The sequence below is a fragment of the Lepus europaeus genome, chromosome 21 (genome assembly GCF_033115175.1).
Source record: "Lepus europaeus isolate LE1 chromosome 21, mLepTim1.pri, whole genome shotgun sequence".
NCBI classification, from domain to species: Eukaryota; Metazoa; Chordata; class Mammalia; order Lagomorpha; family Leporidae; genus Lepus; species Lepus europaeus.
In genome coordinates, this window is record NC_084847.1 from 53,247,734 (window position 1) to 53,268,394 (window position 20,661).

General features: G+C 64.3%; 1 protein-coding gene across 1 annotated transcript in view; it reads right to left on the reverse strand.

The window, feature by feature from the left end:
* Positions 1-1,653: 1,653 nt before the first annotated feature.
* The window catches only part of MUC17 (mucin 17, cell surface associated), a gene marked incomplete at its 5' end in the record, with an annotated part of 29,899 nt that continues 10,891 nt past the window's right edge, over positions 1,654-20,661 (reverse strand). The window contains 11 exons of the mRNA XM_062180118.1: positions 1,654-1,695; positions 2,696-2,769; positions 3,883-3,980; positions 4,123-4,284; positions 5,221-5,383; positions 5,500-5,565; positions 5,951-6,105; positions 6,919-6,977; positions 7,293-7,420; positions 8,027-8,221; positions 11,838-11,901. Of these exons, the coding sequence (XP_062036102.1) occupies positions 1,654-1,695; positions 2,696-2,769; positions 3,883-3,980; positions 4,123-4,284; positions 5,221-5,383; positions 5,500-5,565; positions 5,951-6,105; positions 6,919-6,977; positions 7,293-7,420; positions 8,027-8,221; positions 11,838-11,901 (1,206 nt within the window). The remainder of the gene's footprint in view (positions 1,696-2,695; positions 2,770-3,882; positions 3,981-4,122; positions 4,285-5,220; positions 5,384-5,499; positions 5,566-5,950; positions 6,106-6,918; positions 6,978-7,292; positions 7,421-8,026; positions 8,222-11,837; positions 11,902-20,661) is intronic.

The following is a 20,661-nucleotide window of genomic DNA, read 5'->3' on the forward strand; positions in this document are numbered from 1 at the left end:
AGGGTCTAGAGAGGAAGAGAAAGCTGCCAGTCAGGCTGCACCTGTGGCAGGGACATGGGATGGAGGGGGAGATGGAGCCAGGGCTGGGGGCGAGTCCTGACTCCAGGGATCTTCACACAAGCCCAGCAGTGTGGGTTTGGCTTGGATAAGATTGCGGGGGGGGGTGGGGGGGGTGGGCGATGGCAATGCTTTGAGCAAGGGCACAGGAACTGCTGGTGTGATTGGCAGGAGGGTGGGCCCTAGGGAGAGCACCGTGAGGCCCGCGGGCGCCAGGGGCTGAGCTGAGGTGGTGCCCATGCGCAGACCTGTGGGTCCATCTGTGGGCAGAAGCCAGGGGCGGGAGCGGGTCTGCATGCCAAGGAGGATGCTGTAGCTGGCCAAGGAGCGCCGAGGCACTGTGCCCGAGCTGCTGCGGGCTGTTAGAGCCCCCACAGCTCCCCTCCATGTGCCTTGGTTTGCATACGACCGTGCATCCATACCTCTCTCTGTAGCTCTGCCTTTCAAATAAATAAATCTTTTGAAAGGAAGAAAGAACATCCTCTCCCCGGCCCCAGCCGCACCCCCTCCCACCCCCCCACCCCCGCCAGGCCTTCCTCTTTGCCTCAGCTGCCCTTGTGTGCAGACTGGGGCCGGGAGCAGTGTTGGCCACACACTTAGCTTTAGGATGGAGACCCAGAGAGAAGCTGCTTCCCCAAGCTCCACGAGGGAGAAAATGGCCAAGGGCTGGATGACAGGGCCCCAGATGGGAAGTGGACACCTACCAAGGGTACCCTGGGCCTGTGCGACGAAGGAGGCAGCCCCGAAAGTGAAGACATATGAATTCAGCCCAGTTTTAGGGAGCTGAGGCCAACAGTGAGAATGGACCGATTGCAGGCTAAGGATATCTCCTGGGGAGATCCGGGGAGGCAAAGGCAGAGAAGGGCGCCTGCAGATGCTCAGAGCGTCCACGAGGGGGCAGCAGAATCCAGGCTCTGCTAGGGCTAAGCGGTGATGGGGTGGCTGGAGGCAGAGACCCCCACCCACCCACCCACCCACCCAGAACAAGAGGAACCGGAGCTGCTCGGCCCGGGTTCATCGTACAACATCGTGAGAATGTTAAAAATGATAGCGACGGGAGGGACTTCAGAAACAAGCTAGGCCTTACTGGGCAGAGGGCAAGGCTGAACCCCAGTGGTGGGTGGCACGACGTCTCCCCCACCCCATGTCACCCAGGAGGCACAGGAAGACGCGGGAGGCAGATCTCGTAGGTACCATCCTATTTACAATGCTATCATATTTACACGCAAATATCAGAACCCGTACAAACAGGAACTTTAAATAAAACAGTCATGACCTTAAAAACCTAGAGATAAAGTCTATGTGTTTAAATACACGTCCTCGAAGCGGGGGTGCCCGGGGCAGGGCGCGCTGTCCCTGGTGCTGACGGCGCGCGGGGAGCCTCTGCCGGCGCCGGCGGGGAGGCCTGGCCCGGTTTCATGAGCCCCGCAACAGCGTCCCGAGGGCTCCGCGTGCGGGCTGCTGCCTCTGCTTCCTCTTCCTCGGGCTGCGTGCGTCCGTGGGGCGCTCTCGGCGGGGAGGTGTTCCGCCAGGCTTCGCCCCGCTGGGGACTTCTCACCCCCAGACTCCAGGGCTCCCTGCGGAGCTGCCTTGCACTCAGAGGGACGTCATGATCACCTGGGGCCTCTGAATTCGGATCTAGAGAGAGAGAGAGGGACGCAGGTGAGGGCAGGGCATTAAGAAGTTTGGGACCGGGGGCCAGCGGGTTAAGCAGCCTCCTGTGACCCGTGTGGGCAGCGGTTCGAGTCCCGGCTGCTCCACTTCCAATCCAGCTCCCTGCTGATGTGCCTGGGAAGGCAGTGGAGGCCGGCCCAGGTGCTGGGGCCCCTGCCCAAGAATCTTGGCTTCAGCCATAGATTGAAAACCTGAGCAGGTGTCTCGAGGCCGGGGACGTCTGGCCCCAGGGCTGCACCAGGGCTATGAGGTCATCTGGCCCGGCCCTGCCAAGGCAGCCGCAGGTGGGACTCAAAATCCAATAAACCTACAGCAGGCTAATGTTTAAGTGGATAATTTTGTGTGGCTCAGGAATGATGTTATAAATACCCTTGGCAGAAAAAATGCTCCCCACCCTTGCACGGAACACATTAGCTACATCTGTAACATAATCAAAATGTTTCAGCTGACCGTAAGGAAAGCTACAGCCCTAACCTCCTTTATGGGAATTACAGAAGGCTGAGGGGTGAATGACCCCAGGAGGAAACCACCAGAGAAAACCAGACAGCCAGAGCATGGGACATTCCTGCAAACAGTCATCCCAGACATGTTAAAAAAAAAAAAAAAATCAGGGTATTGAAAAGCTAAGAGCCAGCTCTAGATTTAAAGACCCAAGGACAGGAAAAAAAAAAGGGGGGGGGGCAGAGAATGAAATTTATTGTGTCCACATCTCATTATTTCTGACTTTTGTGTGTTTTCTAAGTGAAAACAGCCGGATTAGCTGGCCATCCAGGACATAACGTGGAAGAGGAGCCCAGAGCCTGGAGCCTCAGGGGACTCCACCTGTTCTTCTTCCCCAGCCCGCCAGTGTAGGCTGGGACAACAGCCTGGACCCACCAACCAAAACCAGGGTTTTTGCTTTCCTAAAGCTCCTAGAGTGTAGGAGGGGGAGATGGGGGGGGCACCTCCTCCAGGCCCCTCTTACCTTTGTTTCGGGGTCAATGTTGCTCAGGGCAGGCTCAAAGTTACTGTAGATGGAGTTCACGTACACGGAGCTGTCTTGCCCTGGAGGAGGAAGCCCGGGGAGGAAGCCCCGGAGGGAGCAGGTGGTTAGGAAGATGGGCCATCACCTCTCCCACTCAGCTCAGCCGGGGTAGGGGAGGAGGCTGAGGGTATCGGCCCCCACCCCCAGGAAATAGAAAAGCACCAAAAATGTGACAGTATGCCCGACTCCCCTGCTCCCTGCAGCTCCCCATCATGAGCATTCTAAGGCTACAAATTTCCTGCTGAATGCGTGGGCAGCTGCGTCCCGGAAGCTTTGAAACCAAGTACACGCTTTCATGATCACCCGGATCCAAGCACTTTCTGTCTTCCCTTACGAGTCCTTATTTGGTCTATGGGTTATTTAGAAGCTTCAAGAAAAAAAATTTTTCCCCAAAGACATGGGATTTTTTGCTTTTGTGTCCCAGAAATATTCAAAGAATATTTGAATAAGCCTGACTCAAAGAACTGTTTGGAAATTCACAGAAACTTTGTAAGGGCCTTGGGTGTGGCCCCTTCTTTTGCGTTTTGCATGTGCTTTTTAATGCACATGTGTTCCCGAGTCACTGAAGCAGGCATTTGGTGCTACATTGTCTGGTACAAAAGTTGTACATCCTTGATGACTGGCAGCCCGCTTGGCCAGTCAATGACTGAGTGATTCGGGAAGCTCCCCCCACGTCGGAGGGGTTGTCCATTTTCCTCGCAGTTTTGTCAGCTTTGGCTTTCATGACGTGGACTCGGGTCTGACAGAATAAGCCATTTCCCCCGGGGTTCTGGTAATTCTTCTTGCCTTAGTGTTTATCTGCCTGCCATGATCCTCGCTAGCCAGAGATCAGCAGGTGCTGTGCTAAGAGTGTGTCCACCTTGTCTTTGGTTCACGAGAAAGCTAAGTCATCAGGGAGGCTGGGCCTCCCCAGGTGGTCTCATCCCACTCCCTGCACCCATGCTGATACACCCCCGCCCACCCAGGGTCCTGCAGGAGCAGGGCGGTGGGCATGGGGGCTCAAACGTGGAGCCAAATATTCCGCAGCTGAGAGAGGCACCACTTTTAGCCCAAGTCTCCTCCCCTCGTGCCTGCTCCGTCTGTGTCCACCCTTTAGGTCATTCCGAGTCCCGGGAGGAGGCCGATACCTTCATGGAGGTCGAAGGTGACGTTTTGGAAGGTCCCTGGCTCCTGTCCATCAACCTCTTCATGCCATTGGTACAGCTGAGGCTCTGTGGACTGTTTCCTGTTGATGGAAACCCCAGGGAGACCCCTGGTGACCAGGAGCCAGGGAGAAGCCGTGTCCACTGCCCACCCCCAGGGTGGAGCAACCGTGGGCGGGCGGATGGGGTGAGGAGGAGGAAGGGGCCGGGGCCGCGGCCACTCACCTCTTCGCCTTCCTCCTGGAGCGCAGCGTGAACACCAGCAGAGCTGCGATGATGATCAGCAGCAGGCCGCCCACCGCCCCCAGCAGCCCGTACACCAGGCTCTTGGGGGTGGCCCACTGGCAGGTCTCTCCGCTGTACCAGTGAGTGTCTGTAATCAGGCAGCTGATGGGGAACAGGGGACAGTCAGAGGCAGCTGTGGCTGACCCCAGGGAAGAAGGGGAGACGGCCAGGGTGCAGAGCCAGCAAGCCGGCGAGGACAGTGCCCATGTCCCCTGACCGTGGGCCCCACCCCCAGCTCGAGGCCCCTGCTGCCTCTAGGAGCAGCCCAGAACCTGTGCCCCCCCGGAGGACAAGGACCCCAGGGCCACCCTTCCTCCTCCCCCTGGGCCACTCTCATGCCCAGTCTTCCTCTCCTGCAGGAAATCCACCCGGGACCCCAGCCCAGAGCTCATGTCCCCCCCTCAAAGCTCTTCTTCCCCTCAAAGCTGCCCCCTCCCCATCCTGATACTCTCTCTCTCTTTTTTTTTTTTTTTTTGACAGGCAGAGTGGACAGTGAGAGAGAGAGACAGAGAGAAAGGTCTTCCTTTTCCGTTGGTTCACCCTCCAATGGCCACTGCGGCCAGCGCATCTCGCTGATCCGAAGCCAGGAGCCAGGTGCTTCTCCTGGTCTCCCATGCGGGTGCAGGGCCCAAGGACTTGGGCCATCCTCCACTGCCTTCCCGGGCCATAGCGGGGAGCTGGCCTGGAAGAGGGGCAACCGGGATAGAATCCGGCGCCCCAACTGGGACTAGAACCCGGTGTGCCAGCGCCGCAAGGCGGAGGATTAGCCTGTTAAGCCAAGGCGCCGGCCTATGATACTCTCTTTTCTGACAAGTCTGGGAGCCCCTCCTCCAGGAAGCCCTTCTGGGTTGACTCCTCAGGCCTCTTTGCTCAGCCTCCCTCAGCACAGACAAGACACAGAGCCACCCTGGGCCTACGCAGGTCCTCCCAGCCCCCACCCCCATTCCTCTGTGGCTGGACACAGGAGACATGGAGACCCAGCCCCCTGCCCTCCGTGTCTTGGGCGGGGCCCCGGGGGCCGGGGTGCAGGACACTCACAAGCACCGGGGGCCGGTGGTCTCCAGCCGGCACTTGCCCATGTTGCAGTTCATGGAGATGTTGAAGTCTGACATGCAGGGCGACACGCAGTAGGGCTTCTGGTCCTTGTACTCCACCATGAAGTAGGGGCTGTACACGGGCCCTGCCTTCTGCCGGCACTCCTCTGTGGGGCACGGGGTGGCGGCTGTGAGCCGGGGCCTGGGGTCCTGCCCGGCCCCTCCCCAGCCTCGCCCCAGATCCGCTCTCCACCCCATGCCCCTGCCCCGCGGCGCCACCCACCTTCGGGGTCATAGTCGATGGTGACGTTTTGCACCATGGTGGCCGTCGAGTTGAAACACAGTAAGGCTGGGGAAGAAGACACAGGAAGCCTTCTTAGAACAAGCCCAAGCGTATCCTCGCGGGACCGGGATGTGAGTGACGGGGGGAGCAGCGTGCCCCCAGCCCCCTCTACGCAGCCCTCAAGTGCCCTGTGCCTTCATGACCTCGCAGCCCCACACCCACCCTGCCCCCGCCACGCCCTGTCACGCCCCCGCCACGCCCCACCAGCCCCGCCACGCCGTGACAGCCCCGCCCGCCACGCCCCCGCCACGCCCCCATCGCCTTTCGAAGGCAACGAGCACAGTGGTCCCACTTCCCCACCCTGGCCAGCAGCTGGCCCCCAGGGCCGGGCTCCTCCCTCCCCTCCCCTCCCCTCCTCGCCGACCCCGGGACCTGGTGCAGCGGGAGTTACCGGGGCAGGAGTTGTTGTTCGTGCTGATCTGCACCGCCGTCACGTTCCTGATGATCTCCTCCACGGTCTCCGTGGCCTGCCCGAACACCTCCTGATACTGCGGGGTGTAGGTGGTCCTCAGGATGACGTCATGCTCCACCACCACGCTGCCAGGCCTGAGGACGGAGGGGAGACGGCCGTGGGCGGCGTGCCACGGGCCCCTCCCGCCTGCCCTGCCCGCTGTGGGCTCCGCACGGCTCGGGGACCCAGGCAGGGCTGTCCGCGCCACCGGAATATTCCCGGCAGTGACCACTGTCCTCCCGGGCTCTAGGGGTCGCTGTTGGGATCCCAGCGCCTCCCGCCGCGGAATTCAAAGGGTGAGGCGAGCGCCCCCTCTGGTGGGAATCGGCGCACACACACACAGACACAGACACACGGCGGCGTCCCCACGCGGGACGGAGACCACGCGAGGACACCGGAAGTGGCCCTGAGCGCGGCGGGGAGGCCTCGGGAGAAACGCGCCGGGCCGCCATGGTGGCCTTATTCCGGGCTTGGGAACTGTGAGGGAAGAACTTTCTCGACAACTGGGCGGGAGTGTCCATCCGTGGCCGGCCGGGCGGACGAGTGAGATGTGCGTGGGAATGTTACTCGGCCACAAAGAGGAGTGGACTCCCGGCACGGGCGGGCACCCTGTCACGGGTGCGGAGGTTTAAAGGGGGCTGAGGGGGACTTAGAACAGTGACTGCCTCAGGCTGGGAAGTTGGGGGGTCGGGGTCCCCAACACAGACAGTGGCCAGGGGTGCTGCGGGGCTCCGGCCACGAAGAGGCCACGGAACGCCCACGCCCACGCCCATGTCTCTCAGACAAACCACCGTTAGCAAAGGCTCGTTGGCAGTGGGCAGTGCCCGCGAGAGGGCCCGCAGCCGCGGGCCACACACAGCGGTGTGGCTCTCACGCCCCTTCCCTCCCTTCCAGCCCCTGGTACTCACGACAGCCTGGTGATGTTGACCCCGTGGTACTCAGGGATTCCAGAATAAATCTCCGCCATCTGAAAGGCAAGGGCCACGTGGGGGTCGAGGGTGGGGTGGGGTGGGGGAAAGAACAGGGCGTGCTGTCTGCAGCAGCTTCCCACATGCACCCCCGGGGCGCTGAGCCCATGCAGGGGTCCCTTCCCGAATGCCATCCCGCCCCGGTGCCCTCCGGAATCCTCCCTGACCCTGACCCTGACCCTGACCCTGACCCTGACCCTAACCCTTCCCCGGAGCTGAGAGGCAGGCACCCGCCTGGCGGGAGGGCGCCCCTGGGCTGCTTCCCTAGCCGCTGCTGAGCTGAGCCACTGTGGGGCCCGATCGCCCGGGCTTACCTGTTTGGTGAAGGTCTCGTTGAACTTCTTGAATTCCTCCGAAGATTGGTTTTGGAGCTGCTCGCTGTACTCCTCGCTGGTCACCGTCACGGTCAGCTCCACCAGCGCGGACACTGTCTGCGGCGGCTCTGAGGGTGGCAGAGACGGCAGCGCCGCTGATGGAGCTCCCCGCCACCAAGGATGCCCGCACCCAGAGACCCCGTCCTGGGTGGACTTTCAGGAAGGGTCCCTGTTTTTCCTCGGACACCTCCCCCCCCCAGGCCTCGCCTCCTCGTCCATTCTCCACCGCCAGCAAGGTCAGGCCCAGAAATGCCCATCATAGGCTGACACCATCGTAAGTCGGAAATGCGACAAGTCCACCTAACCTACCCAACTCCCCAGCTCAGCCACACAGCGGTGACCGTGGAGCCGACCGGGAGCTACGCTCACTGTGGCCAGCCAGTGTGGCCACAGAGGGCCAAGACTACACTGCACACTCCCCCCTACCTTTCCCACCACCGCAAAGTGGAAAAACCTAAAGAGGAACCATCTTACATCGGGGGCCATCTGCACTCATTTATGGTAAGTGTATTTGATGGTGAAAAAGAATTCCATGCTGTTGGTACGTCCTCCCAGGATGTATCTCGCCCTGTTCATCTTGGGGTGTTTGGACTTGCATTCAGTATGACCCCAAGGAGGCCGTATTCCTGTAGGGCGCTGGGCCAGGGTTGGGGGAGGACTGGGGTCCCACTCACCTAGATCAAGGCTGTCAACCACATCCTGACAGCTCGGCCCGTAGAAGGGTAGATGGCACTGGCATTTGATCCCGTCCCAGAAGCCTCCGTTATAACACAACTTTTCATCCACCAGGTATTGGCATCTATCTCCTTCAAAGCCATTTGGGCATTGGCAGGCGCTGTTGTTCCATACCCCTCCATTCTCGCAGATCACTGGAAGGAACGAGGGCTTGCTCAGGCACCCATACACACCCAGCATTCCACAGCTTGCAGAGTGCTGGCATGGACGCCGTCTGACTGGACCCTGAGGTCAGACGGGGTGTGTGTGTGTGTGTGTGACAGGGACTGTCATCCCACTTTTACAGACAGAAGACAAGGAGGGGGGTGTGTCCACACAGACGCAGCCTGGGCCAGGTCTTGGAGCCCAGTGCAGTCAGCACCCAAACACATGGGAAGAGAGGAGACAGAGACTGAGAGGCCATGCAGGAGAAAGTGAGACCGGGGAGGCCCGGCTAGGACTGGGCACAGACAGGGTCACTACCCCCTCGGCCTTGCTTCAGAAATTGCTTCCTCTCTACTCCCTGGAACTTGGAGTTTAAGGCCAGAGAACAGACTTGGCTTAAACAGAGGAGGGGAGTGATTATCGAGAGATCTCAAATACTGCCAAGCAACCCGGATATGGAAAAGCTTTGTGCTCTCGGCTTTTCGTGAAAGTGGCAGACAGGTATTCAAGCTGTGCTTTGTCTGCACAGGCACAGCAAGTAGGTACAGAGCTATTTCAAAAATGCTCATGGAGGGGCTGGTGCTGTGGCTCAGCAGGTAAAAGCTGCCATTTGCAACGCTGGCATCCTGTGTGGGCGCCAGTTCGAGTCCCGGCTGCTCCACTTCTGATCCAGCTCTCTGCTATGGCCTGGGAAGGCAGTAGAAGATGGCCCAAACCCTTGGGCCCCTGCACCCACATGGGAAACCTGGAAGAAGCTCCTGGCTCCTGGCTTTGGACAGGCCCAGCTCCAGCTACTATGGCCATTTGGGGAGTAAACCAGCCAATGGAAGATCTCTCTCTCTCTCTTTCTCCCCCTCTCTGTAACTCTGCCTTTCAAGTAAATAAATATTTTAAATATTTTTTTTTAAATTTCATGGAAAAATGCAGTCAAAATATAAGTTAATTTTGCCACAAAAAATGGAAATCCTAGCATAGGTTTTCCATTTTACACATTTTTCATGAACTTTTTGAAGATCTCTCATATGCATTTTTTTAAGAGTTATTTCTTTATTTGAAAGTCAGAGGCCAGTGCTGTGGCTCACTAGGCTAATCCTCCGCCTGCGGCGCCGGCACACCAGGTTCTAGTCCTGGTTGGGGCGCTGGTTCTGTCCAGGTTGCTCCTCTTCCAGTCCAGCTCTCTGCTGTGGCCCGGGAAGGCAGTGCAGGATGGCCCAAGTGCTTGGGTCCTGCACCCGCATGGGAGACCAGGAGGAAGCACCTGGCTCCTGGCTTCAGATCGGCACAGCACACTGGCCATAGCAGCCATTTGGGGGTGGGGGGGACCAACGAAAGGAAGACCTTTCTCTCTGTCTCTCTCTCACTGTCTAACTCTGCCTGTCAAAAAAATGTCAGAGTTACACACACACACACACACACACAGAGAGAGAGAGAGAGAGAGAGAGAGAGAGAGGTCTTCCATACACTGGTTCACTCCCCAGTTGGCTGCAATGGCCAGAGCTGCGCCAATCCGAAGCCAGGAGCCAGAAGCCTCCTCCAGGACTCCCACATGGGTGCAGGGGTCCAAGCACTTGGGCCATACTCTGCTACTTTCCCAGGGCACAGCAGAGAGCTGGATCGGAAGTGGAGCAGCTGGGACTTGAACCAGCACCCATATGGGATGCCAGCACTGCAGGCTGCGGCTTCACCTGCCACGCCACAGAGCCAGTCCCGTATACGTGGGTTTTGATTTTATTTTACACTAAAATGAACTTATCTTTAAGTTGCATTTCAATGAACTTTAAAAAAAAAGATATCTTATTTATTAAAGGCAGAGTGACAGAAGAGAGAGGGAGAGACACAGAAAGAAATCTTCCATCTGGTTCACAGCAGGGCCTGGGCCGTAGCAAGGAGCCAGGAGCCAGGAGCCAGGAGCCAAGAACTCACATCTGGGTCCCTCACATGGATGACGGGGACTAAGCACCTGGGCCACCTTCCACAGCTTGGAACACGGGGCCCACAACTCCCACCTGGAGATGCTCAGGCCCTTGTCTGAGAGCCAGAGAGCCCAGCGAGACGGACCCGCTGGTGGGAAAGCCAGGGACAGAGCCCCCTGGCGGGGGACGTGGGGCCCAGCAGCAGGAGCTGGCACCAAGCCAGGAGGAGGTAGGCGCTGAATCTCAACAACTGCCCTTCCCCTCCGCTGACTCACTGCTTGGGCAGTGCCCTGGGCAGACACAGGGCCGCCAGCCGTGAGCATAGCTACGGGTCATCTCTGTCCATGCATGCGCTCAGGTCTCTTAACTGGAATACGTTTGCAAATGCCGGCTCCCCTTGTCAATCTGGGGCTGCTGCTCGGAGGAGTCACAGTACATTTATGCTGTGTGCGTGTGTGAGCTGAGCTCCCGTAGCAGCACGTCCCAGAGTAACAGCAGTGGCAGAGGGAGGCAGGTCTCACAGGGAGACCTAGTCACAGCAGGGAGACAGGTACAGGGCACAAAGGCCCCAGGTAGCCAGAGGGCACCGAGACAGACAGCGGCCAGGACAGCTGCATTTGGATCTGTGCCGGATGCTCAAGGGCTAGCCTGGAACCATCAAAGTAAAAGAGGCACAGAGAGAGCCCGCAAAGGTAGACGTGAAGACTATGGCACCACTCTCCTGCCCCCAAAACCCCCAGCAAGATTGCACTTAGGTAGGAACAGAATCAGTGAAAACGCGACTCCAGCACTGTCGAAACAAAAGAAAACCAGTGCACTTCCCGCCGGGACGGAAACCGCAGAGCAGGACGGAGGAAAGGGGTCAGGCACACAGCTTGCTGAGGACTGCAGACACGCAGGCAAGACAGGCGACACTTGTGTCTAGAGGGGAACTTGTGGCAAGAACAGCAAGACAGGGGACCTAGCAGCTGGGTGAGTGACAGGACAAAGAGACCTGTAGGGGACAGGAAATGAAAAAGGGAACACAGCAGAGTTGCCGAAGGCCACAGAGCAAGGTGGTGAGAAGGAGAAAGAAATAAACGCTGAAAGAAGAATACAGAAAGAGCTTACCTGTTGTGGGAAAAGTGGGAGTGGAGCTGAGGCCAGTGCTGGTGAAGGACACAGAGGGAGAGAAGGAGGAGGTCACCGATGTGCCAACCGGCACCGTGGGGGCAGTGGAGACCATGCTAGAGATCGAAGAGCTGGAAGATGGAATTGAGGTTGGAGACGTACTGGAAGGACCAGATGTCACAGGCGATGAGGGAGAAAATGTCGTAGGCGCTGTTGCTGCAGTGACACCGGTAGAAACTGTTGTGGTAAGATTAGTTATTTCGGTTGGCTGCGTGCTGACAGGAGTTGTCACATAAACAGATGGAGAGAATGCTGAGGTGGAACTGGTAGAATATGAGACAAAGATGGTGCTGCTGGGGGCCAGAGTGGTCGAGGCAGTGGTGCGTGCCGTGGGTGTAGGGGTGGCCGTGGTGGTGCCTGCGGGAGTCGCAGTGGTTCCTGGGGCTTGGCTGGTGGCGGCTTCCGCAGTGGGAGCGAACGCTGTGGGCCCAGCCGTGGAAGGGGCCGCAGAGCTGGTGCTCGGTGGCAGAGTGGTTGAGAGCGTGGTCCCGGGGGTGGACACGGTGGTGGCGGGAGCGGAGACCTCCGTGGTGGGAGAGGACGCTGCGGTGGGAGCCGTGGAGTGGGCCGTGGTCGTCGGGGCGGTGCTGGGGGCCAGAGTGGTGGGGGCAGTGGTGCCTGGCGTGGGCGTGGTGGTGCCAGGGGTGCTGGGCTGCCCGGTGGAGGTCGACACGGCCGTGTCAGCGGTCGACGTGGCCCCGGAGGTGGTGCTGGGTGGCAGGGTGGTCGAGGGAGTGGTTTCCGGGGTGGGCGTGGTGGGGAGAGGGGTGGCGGTGGCGCTGGTGTGCGGCACAGTGGGAGTGGACGCTGTCGTTTGAGCGGTAGAGTGGGTCACCGAGGTGGTGCTGCTGGGGGCCAGAGTGGTCGAGGCAGTGGTGCGTGCCGTGGGTGTAGGGGTGGCCGTGGTGGTGCCTGCGGGAGTCGCAGTGGTTCCTGGGGCTTGGCTGGTGGCGGCTTCCGCAGTGGGAGTGGACGCTGTGGGCCCAGCCGTGGAAGGGGCCGCAGAGCTGGTGCTCGGTGGCAGAGTGGTTGAGAGCGTGGTCCCGGGGGTGGACACGGTGGTGGCGGGAGCGGAGACCTCCGTGGTGGGAGAGGACGCTGCGGTGGGAGCCGTGGAGTGGGCCGTGGTCGTCGGGGCGGTGCTGGGGGCCAGAGTGGTGGGGGCAGTGGTGCCTGGCGTGGGCGTGGTGGTGCCAGGGGTGCTGGGCTGCCCGGTGGAGGTCGACACGGCCGTGTCAGCGGTCGACGTGGCCCCGGAGGTGGTGCTGGGTGGCAGGGTGGTCGAGGGAGTGGTTTCCGGGGTGGGCGTGGTGGGGAGAGGGGTGGCGGTGGCGCTGGTGTGCGGCACAGTGGGAGTGGACGCTGTCGTTTGAGCGGTAGAGTGGGTCACCGAGGTGGTGCTGCTGGGGGCCAGAGTGGTCGAGGCAGTGGTGCGTGCCGTGGGTGTAGGGGTGGCCGTGGTGGTGCCTGCGGGAGTTGCAGTGGTTCCTGGGGCTTGGCTGGTGGCGGCTTCCGCAGTGGGAGTGGACGCTGTGGGCCCAGCCGTGGAAGGAGCCGCAGAGCTGGTGCTCGGTGGCAGAGTGGTTGAGAGCGTGGTCCCGGGGGTGGACACGGTGGTGGCGGGAGCGGAGACCTCCGTGGTGGGAGAGGACGCTGCGGTGGGAGCCGTGGAGTGGGCCGTGGTCGTCGGGGCGGTGCTGGGGGCCAGAGTGGTGGGGGCAGTGGTGCCTGGCGTGGGCGTGGTGGTGCCAGGGGTGCTGGGCTGCCCGGTGGAGGTCGACACGGCCGTGTCAGCGGTCGACGTGGCCCCGGAGGTGGTGCTGGGTGGCAGGGTGGTCGAGGGAGTGGTTTCCGGGGTGGGCGTGGTGGGGAGAGGGGTGGCGGTGGCGCTGGTGTGCGGCACAGTGGGAGTGGACGCTGTCGTTTGAGCGGTAGAGTGGGTCACCGAGGTGGTGCTGCTGGGGGCCAGAGTGGTCGAGGCAGTGGTGCGTGCCGTGGGTGTAGGGGTGGCCGTGGTGGTGCCTGCGGGAGTCGCAGTGGTTCCTGGGGCTTGGCTGGTGGCGGCTTCCGCAGTGGGAGTGGACGCTGTGGGCCCAGCCGTGGAAGGGGCCGCAGAGCTGGTGCTCGGTGGCAGAGTGGTTGAGAGCATGGTCCCGGGGGTGGACACGGTGGTGGCGGGAGCGGAGACCTCCGTGGTGGGAGAGGACGCTGCGGTGGGAGCCGTGGAGTGGGCCGTGGTCGTCGGGGCGGTGCTGGGGGCCAGAGTGGTGGGGGCAGTGGTGCCTGGCGTGGGCGTGGTGGTGCCAGGGGTGCTTGGCTGCCCGGTGGAGGTCGACACGGCCGTGTCAGCGGTCGACGTGGCCCCGGAGGTGGTGCTGGGTGGCAGGGTGGTCGAGGGAGTGGTTTCCGGGGTGGGCGTGGTGGGGAGAGGGGTGGTGGTGGCGCTGGTGTGCGGCACAGTGGGAGTGGACGCTGTCGTTTGAGCGGTAGAGTGGGTCACCGAGGTGGTGCTGCTGGGGGCCAGAGTGGTCGAGGCAGTGGTGCGTGCCGTGGGTGTAGGGGTGGCCGTGGTGGTGCCTGCGGGAGTCGCAGTGGTTCCTGGGGCTTGGCTGGTGGCGGCTTCCGCAGTGGGAGTGGACGCTGTGGGCCCAGCCGTGGAAGGGGCCGCAGAGCTGGTGCTCGGTGGCAGAGTGGTTGAGAGCGTGGTCCCGGGGGTGGACACGGTGGTGGCGGGAGCGGAGACCTCCGTGGTGGGAGAGGACGCTGCGGTGGGAGCCGTGGAGTGGGCCGTGGTCGTCGGGGCGGTGCTGGGGGCCAGAGTGGTGGGGGCAGTGGTGCCTGGCGTGGGCGTGGTGGTGCCAGGGGTGCTGGGCTGCCCGGTGGAGGTCGACACGGCTGTGTCAGCGGTCGACGTGGCCCCGGAGGTGGTGCTGGGTGGCAGGGTGGTCGAGGGAGTGGTTTCCGGGGTGGGCGTGGTGGGGAGAGGGGTGGCGGTGGCGCTGGTGTGCGGCACAGTGGGAGTGGACGCTGTCGTTTGAGCGGTAGAGTGGGTCACCGAGGTGGTGCTGCTGGGGGCCAGAGTGGTCGAGGCAGTGGTGCGTGCCGTGGGTGTAGGGGTGGCCGTGGTGGTGCCTGCGGGAGTCGCAGTGGTTCCTGGGGCTTGGCTGGTGGCGGCTTCCGCAGTGGGAGTGGACGCTGTGGGCCCAGCCGTGGAAGGGGCCGCAGAGCTGGTGCTCGGTGGCAGAGTGGTTGAGAGCGTGGTCCCGGGGGTGGACACAGTGGTGGCGGGAGCGGAGACCTCCGTGGTGGGAGAGGACGCTGCGGTGGGAGCCGTGGAGTGGGCCGTGGTCGTCGGGGCGGTGCTGGGGGCCAGAGTGGTGGGGGCAGTGGTGCCTGGCGTGGGCGTGGTGGTGCCAGGGGTGCTTGGCTGCCCGGTGGAGGTCGACACGGCCGTGTCAGCGGTCGACGTGGCCCCGGAGGTGGTGCTGGGTGGCAGGGTGGTCGAGGGAGTGGTTTCCGGGGTGGGCGTGGTGGGGAGAGGGGTGGCGGTGGCGCTGGTGTGCGGCACAGTGGGAGTGGACGCTGTCGTTTGAGCGGTAGAGTGGGTCACCGAGGTGGTGCTGCTGGGGGCCAGAGTGGTCGAGGCAGTGGTGCGTGCCGTGGGTGTAGGGGTGGCCGTGGTGGTGCCTGCAGGAGTCGCAGTGGTTCCTGGGGCTTGGCTGGTGGCGGCTTCCGCAGTGGGAGTGGACGCTGTGGGCCCAGCCGTGGAAGGGGCCGCAGAGCTGGTGCTCGGTGGCAGAGTGGTTGAGAGCGTGGTCCCGGGGGTGGACACGGTGGTGGCGGGAGCGGAGACCTCCGTGGTGGGAGAGGACGCTGCGGTGGGAGCCGTGGAGTGGGCCGTGGTCGTCGGGGCGGTGCTGGGGGCCAGAGTGGTGGGGGCAGTGGTGCCTGGCGTGGGCGTGGTGGTGCCAGGGGTGCTGGGCTGCCCGGTGGAGGTCGACACGGCCGTGTCAGCGGTCGACGTGGCCCCGGAGGTGGTGCTGGGTGGCAGGGTGGTCGAGGGAGTGGTTTCCGGGGTGGGCGTGGTGGGGAGAGGGGTGGCGGTGGCGCTGGTGTGCGGCACAGTGGGAGTGGACGCTGTCGTTTGAGCGGTAGAGTGGGTCACCGAGGTGGTGCTGCTGGGGGCCAGAGTGGTCGAGGCAGTGGTGCGTGCCGTGGGTGTAGGGGTGGCCGTGGTGGTGCCTGCGGGAGTCGCAGTGGTTCCTGGGGCTTGGCTGGTGGCGGCTTCCGCAGTGGGAGTGGACGCTGTGGGCCCAGCCGTGGAAGGGGCCGCAGAGCTGGTGCTCGGTGGCAGAGTGGTTGAGAGCGTGGTCCCGGGGGTGGACACGGTGGTGGCGGGAGCGGAGACCTCCGTGGTGGGAGAGGACGCTGCGGTGGGAGCCGTGGAGTGGGCCGTGGTCGTCGGGGCGGTGCTGGGGGCCAGAGTGGTGGGGGCAGTGGTGCCTGGCGTGGGCGTGGTGGTGCCAGGGGTGCTGGGCTGCCCGGTGGAGGTCGACACGGCCGTGTCAGCGGTCGACGTGGCCCCGGAGGTGGTGCTGGGTGGCAGGGTGGTCGAGGGAGTGGTTTCGGGGTGGGCGTGGTGGGGAGAGGGGTGGCGGTGGCGCTGGTGTGCGGCACAGTGGGAGTGGACGCTGTCGTTTGAGCGGTAGAGTGGGTCACCGAGGTGGTGCTGCTGGGGGCCAGAGTGGTCGAGGCAGTGGTGCGTGCCGTGGGTGTAGGGGTGGCCGTGGTGGTGCCTGCGGGAGTCGCAGTGGTTCCTGGGGCTTGGCTGGTGGCGGCTTCCGCAGTGGGGAGTGGACGCTGTGGGCCCAGCCGTGGAAGGGGCCGCAGAGCTGGTGCTCGGTGGCAGAGTGGTTGAGAGCGTGGTCCCGGGGGTGGACACGGTGGTGGCGGGAGCGGAGACCTCCGTGGTGGGAGAGGACGCTGCGGTGGGAGCCGTGGAGTTGGGCCGTGGTCGTCGGGGCGGTGCTGGGGGCCAGAGTGGTGGGGGCAGTGGTGCCTGGCGTGGGCGTGGTGGTGCAGGGGTGCTGGGCTGCCCGGTGGAGGTCGACACGGCGTGTCAGCGGTCGACGTGGCCCCGGAGGTGGTGCTGGGTGGCAGGGTGGTCGAGGGAGTGGTTTCCGGGGTGGGCGTGGTGGGAGAGGGGTGGCGGTGGCGCTGGTGTGCGGCACAGTGGGAGTGGACGCTGTCGTTTTGAGCGGTAGAGTGGGTCACCGAGGTGGTGCTGCTGGGGGCCAGAGTGGTCGAGGCAGTGGTGCGTGCCGTGGGGTGTAGGGGTGGCCGTGGTGGTGCCTGCGGGAGTCGCAGTGGTTCCTGGGGCTTGGCTGGTGGCGGCTTCCGCAGTGGGAAGTGGACGCTGTGGCCCAGCCGTGGAAGGGGCCGCAGAGCTGGTGCTCGGTGGCAGAGTGGTTGAGAGCGTGGTCCCGGGGGTGGACACGGTGGTGGCGGGAGCGGAGACCTCCGTGGTGGGAGAGGACGCTGCGGTGGGAGCCGTGGAGTGGGCCGTGGTCGTCGGGGCGGTGCTGGGGGGCCAGAGTGGTGGGGGCAGTGGTGCCTGGCTGGTGGGCGTGGTGGTGCCAGGGGTGCTGGGCTGCCCGGTGGAGGTCGACACGGCCGTGTCAGCGGTCGACGTGGCCCCGGAGGTGGTGCTGGGTGGCAGGGTGGTCGAGGGAGTGGTTTCCGGGGGTGGGCGTGGTGGGGAGAGGGGTGGTGCGGTGGCGCTGGTGTGCGGCACAGTGGGAGTGGACGCTGTCGTTTGAGCGGTAGAGTGGGTCACCGAGGTGGTGCTGCTGGGGGCCAGAAGTGGTCGAGGCAGTGGTGCGTGCCGTGGGTGTAGGGGTGGCCGTGGTGGTGCCTGCGGGAGTCGCAGTGTGGTTCCTGGGGCTTGGCTGGTGGCGGCTTCCGCAGTGGGAGTGGACGCTGTGGGCCCAGCCGTGGAAGGGGCCGCAGAGCTGGTGCTCGGTGGCAGAGTGGTTGAGAGCGTGGTCCCGGGGGTGGACACGGTGGTGGCGGGAGCGGAGACCTCCGTGGTGGGAGAGGACGCTGCGGTGGGAGCCGTGGAGTGGGCCGTGGTCGTCGGGGCGGGTGCTGGGGGCCAGAGTGGTGGGGGCAGTAGGTGCCTGGCGTGGGCGTGGTGGTGCCAGGGGTGCTGGGCTGCCCGGTGGAGGTCGACACGGCCGTGTCAGCGGTCGACGTGGCCCCGGAGGTGGTGCTGGGTGGCAGGGTGGTCGAGGGAGTGGTTTCCGGGGTGGGCGTGGTGGGGAGAGGGGTGGGGTCGGTGGCGCTGGTGTGCGGCACAGTGGGAGTGGACGCTGTCGTTTGAGCGGTAGAGTGGGTCACCGAGGTGGTGCTGCTGAGGGGCCAGAGTGGTCGAGGCAGTGGTGCGTGCCGTGGGTGTAGGGGTGGCCGTGGTGGTGCCTGCGGGAGTCGCAGTGGTTCCTGGGGCTTGGCTGGTGGCGGCTTCCGCAGTGGGAGTGGACGCTGTGGGCCCAGCCGTGGAAGGGGCCGCAGAGCTGGTGCTCGGTGGCAGAGTGGTTGAGAGCGTGGTCCCGGGGTGTGGACACGGTGGTGGCGGGAGCGGAGACCTCCGTGGTGGGAGAGGACGCTGCGGTGGGAGCCGTGGAGTGGGCCGTGGTCGTCGGGGGCGGTGCTGGGGCCAGAGTGGTGGGGGCAGTGGTGCCTGGCGTGGGCGTGGTGGTGCCAGGGGTGCTGGGCTGCCCGGTGGAGGTCGACACGGCCGTGTCAGCGGTCGACGTGGCCCCCGGAGGTGGTGCTGGGTGGCAGGGTGGTCGAGGGAGTGGTTTCCGGGGTGGGCGTGGTGGGGAGAGGGGTGGCGGTGGCGCTGGTGTGCGGCACAGTGGGAGTGGACGCTGTCGTATTGAGCGGTAGAGTGGGTCACCGAGGTGGTGCTGCTGGGGGCCAGAGTGGTCGAGGCAGGTGGTGCGTGCCGTGGGTGTAGGGGTGGCCGTGGTGGTGCCTGCGGAGTCGCAGTGGTTCCTGGGGCTTGGCTGGTGGCGGCTTCCGCAGTGGGAGTGGACGCTGTGGGCCCAGCCGTGGAAGGGCCGCAGAGCTGGTGCTCGGTGGCAGAGGTGGTTGAGAGCGTGGTCCCGGGGGTGGACACGGTGGTGGCGGGAGCGGAGGACCTCCGTGGTGGGAGAGGACGCTGCAGTGGGAGCCGTGGAGTGCGCCGTGGTCGTCGGGGCGGTGCTGGGGGCCAGAGTGGTGGGGGCAGTGGTGCCTGGCGTGGGCGTGGTGGTGCCAGGGGTGCTGGGCTGCCCGGTGGAGGTCGACACGGCCGTGTCAGCGGTCGACGTGGCCCCGGAGGTGGTGCTGGGTGGCAGGGTGGTCGAGGGAGTGGTTTCCGGGGTGGGCGTGGTGGGGAGAGGGGTGGTGGTGGCGCTGGTGTGCGGCACAGTGGGAGTGGACGCTGTCGTTTGAGCGGTAGAGTGGGTCACCGAGGTGGTGCTGCTGGGGGCCAGAGTGGTCGAGGCAGTGGTGCGTGCCGTGTGTGTAGGGGTGGCCGTGGTGGTGCCTGCGGGAGTCGCAGTGGTTCCTGGGGCTTGGCTGGTTGCGGCTTCCGCAGTGGGAGTGGACGCTGTGGGCCCAGCCGTGGAAGGGGCCGCAGAGCTGGTGCTCGGTGGCAGAGTGGTTGAGAGCGTGGTCCCGGGGGTGGACACGGTGGTGGCGGGAGCGGAGACCTCCGTGGTGGGAGAGGACGCTGCGGTGGGAGCCGTGGAGTGGGCCGTGGTCGTCGGGGCGGTGCTGGGGGCCAGAGTGGTGGGGGGCAGTGGTGCCTGGCAGTGGGCGTGGTGGTGCCAGGGGTGCTGGGCTGCCCGGTGGAGGTCGACACGGCCGTGTCAGCGGTCGACGTGGCCCCGGAGGTGGTGCTGGGTGGCAGGGTGGTCGAGGGAGTGGTTTCCGGGGTGGGCTGTGGTGGGAGAGGGGTGGCAGGTGGCGCTGGTGTGCGGCACAGTGGGAGTGGACGCTGTCGTTTGAGCGGTAGAGTGGGTCACCGAGGTGGTGCTGCTGGGGGCCAGAGTGGTCGAGGCAGTGGTGCGTGCCGTGGGTGTAGGGGTGGCCGTGGTGGTGCCTGCGGGAGTCGCAGTGGTTCCTGGGGCTTGGCTGGTGGCGGCTTCCGCAGCGGGAAGTGGACGCTGTGGGCCCAGCCGTGGAAGGGGCCGCAGAGCTGGTGCTCGGTGGCAGAGTGGTTGAGAGCGTGGTCCCGGGGGTGGACACGGTGGTGGCGGGAGCGGAGACCTCCGTGGTGGGAGAGGACGCTGCGGTGGGAGCCGTGGAGTGGGCCGTGGTCGTCGGGGGCGGTGCTGGGGGCCAGAGTGGTGGGGGCAGTGGTGCCTGGCGTGGGCGTGGTGGTGCCAGGGGTGCTGGGCTGCACCGGTGGAGGTCGACACGGCCGTGTCAGCGGTCGACGTGGCCCCCGGAGGTGGTGCTGGGTGGCAGGGTGGTCGAGGGAGTGGTTTCCGGGGTGGGCGTGGTGGGGAGAGGGGTGGCGGTGGCGCTGGTGTGCGGCACAGTGGGAGTGGACGCTGTCGTTTGAGCGGTAGAGTGGGTCACCGAGGTGGTGCTGCTGGGGGGCCAGAGTGGTCGAGGCAGTGGTGCGTGCCGTGGGTGTAGGGGTGGCCGTGGTGGTGCCTGCGGGAGTCGCAGTGGTTCCTGGGGCTTGGCTGGTGGCGGCTTCCGCAGTGGGATGTGGACGCTGTGGGCCCAGCCGTGGAAGGGGCCGCAGAGCTGGTGCTCGGTGGCAGAGTGGTTGAGAGCGTGGTCCCGGGGGTGGACACGGTGGTGGCGGGGAGCGGGAGACCCTCCGTGGTGGGAGAGGACGCTGCGGTGGGAGCCGTGGAGTGGGCACGTGGTCGTCGGGGCGGTGCTGGGGGCCAGAGTGGTGGGGGCAGTGGTGCCTGGCGTGGGCGTGGTGGTGCCAGGGGTGCTGGGCTGCCCGGTGGAGGTCGACACGGCCGTGTCAGCGGTCGACGTGGCCCCGGAGGGTGGTGCTGGGTGGCAGGGTGGTCGAGGGAGTGGTTTCCGGGGTGGGCGTGGTGGGGAGAGGGGTGGCGGTGGCGCTGTGTGCGGCACAGTGGGAGTGGACGCTGTCGTTTGAGCGGTAGAGTGGGTCACCGAGGTGGTGCTGCTGGGGGCCCAGAGTGGTCGAGGCAGTGGTGCGTGCCGTGGGTGTAGGGGTGGCCGTGGTGGTGCCTGCGGGAGTCGCAGTGGTTCTGGGGCTTGGCTGGTGGCGGCTTCCGCAGTGGGAGTGGACGCTGTGGGGCCCAGCC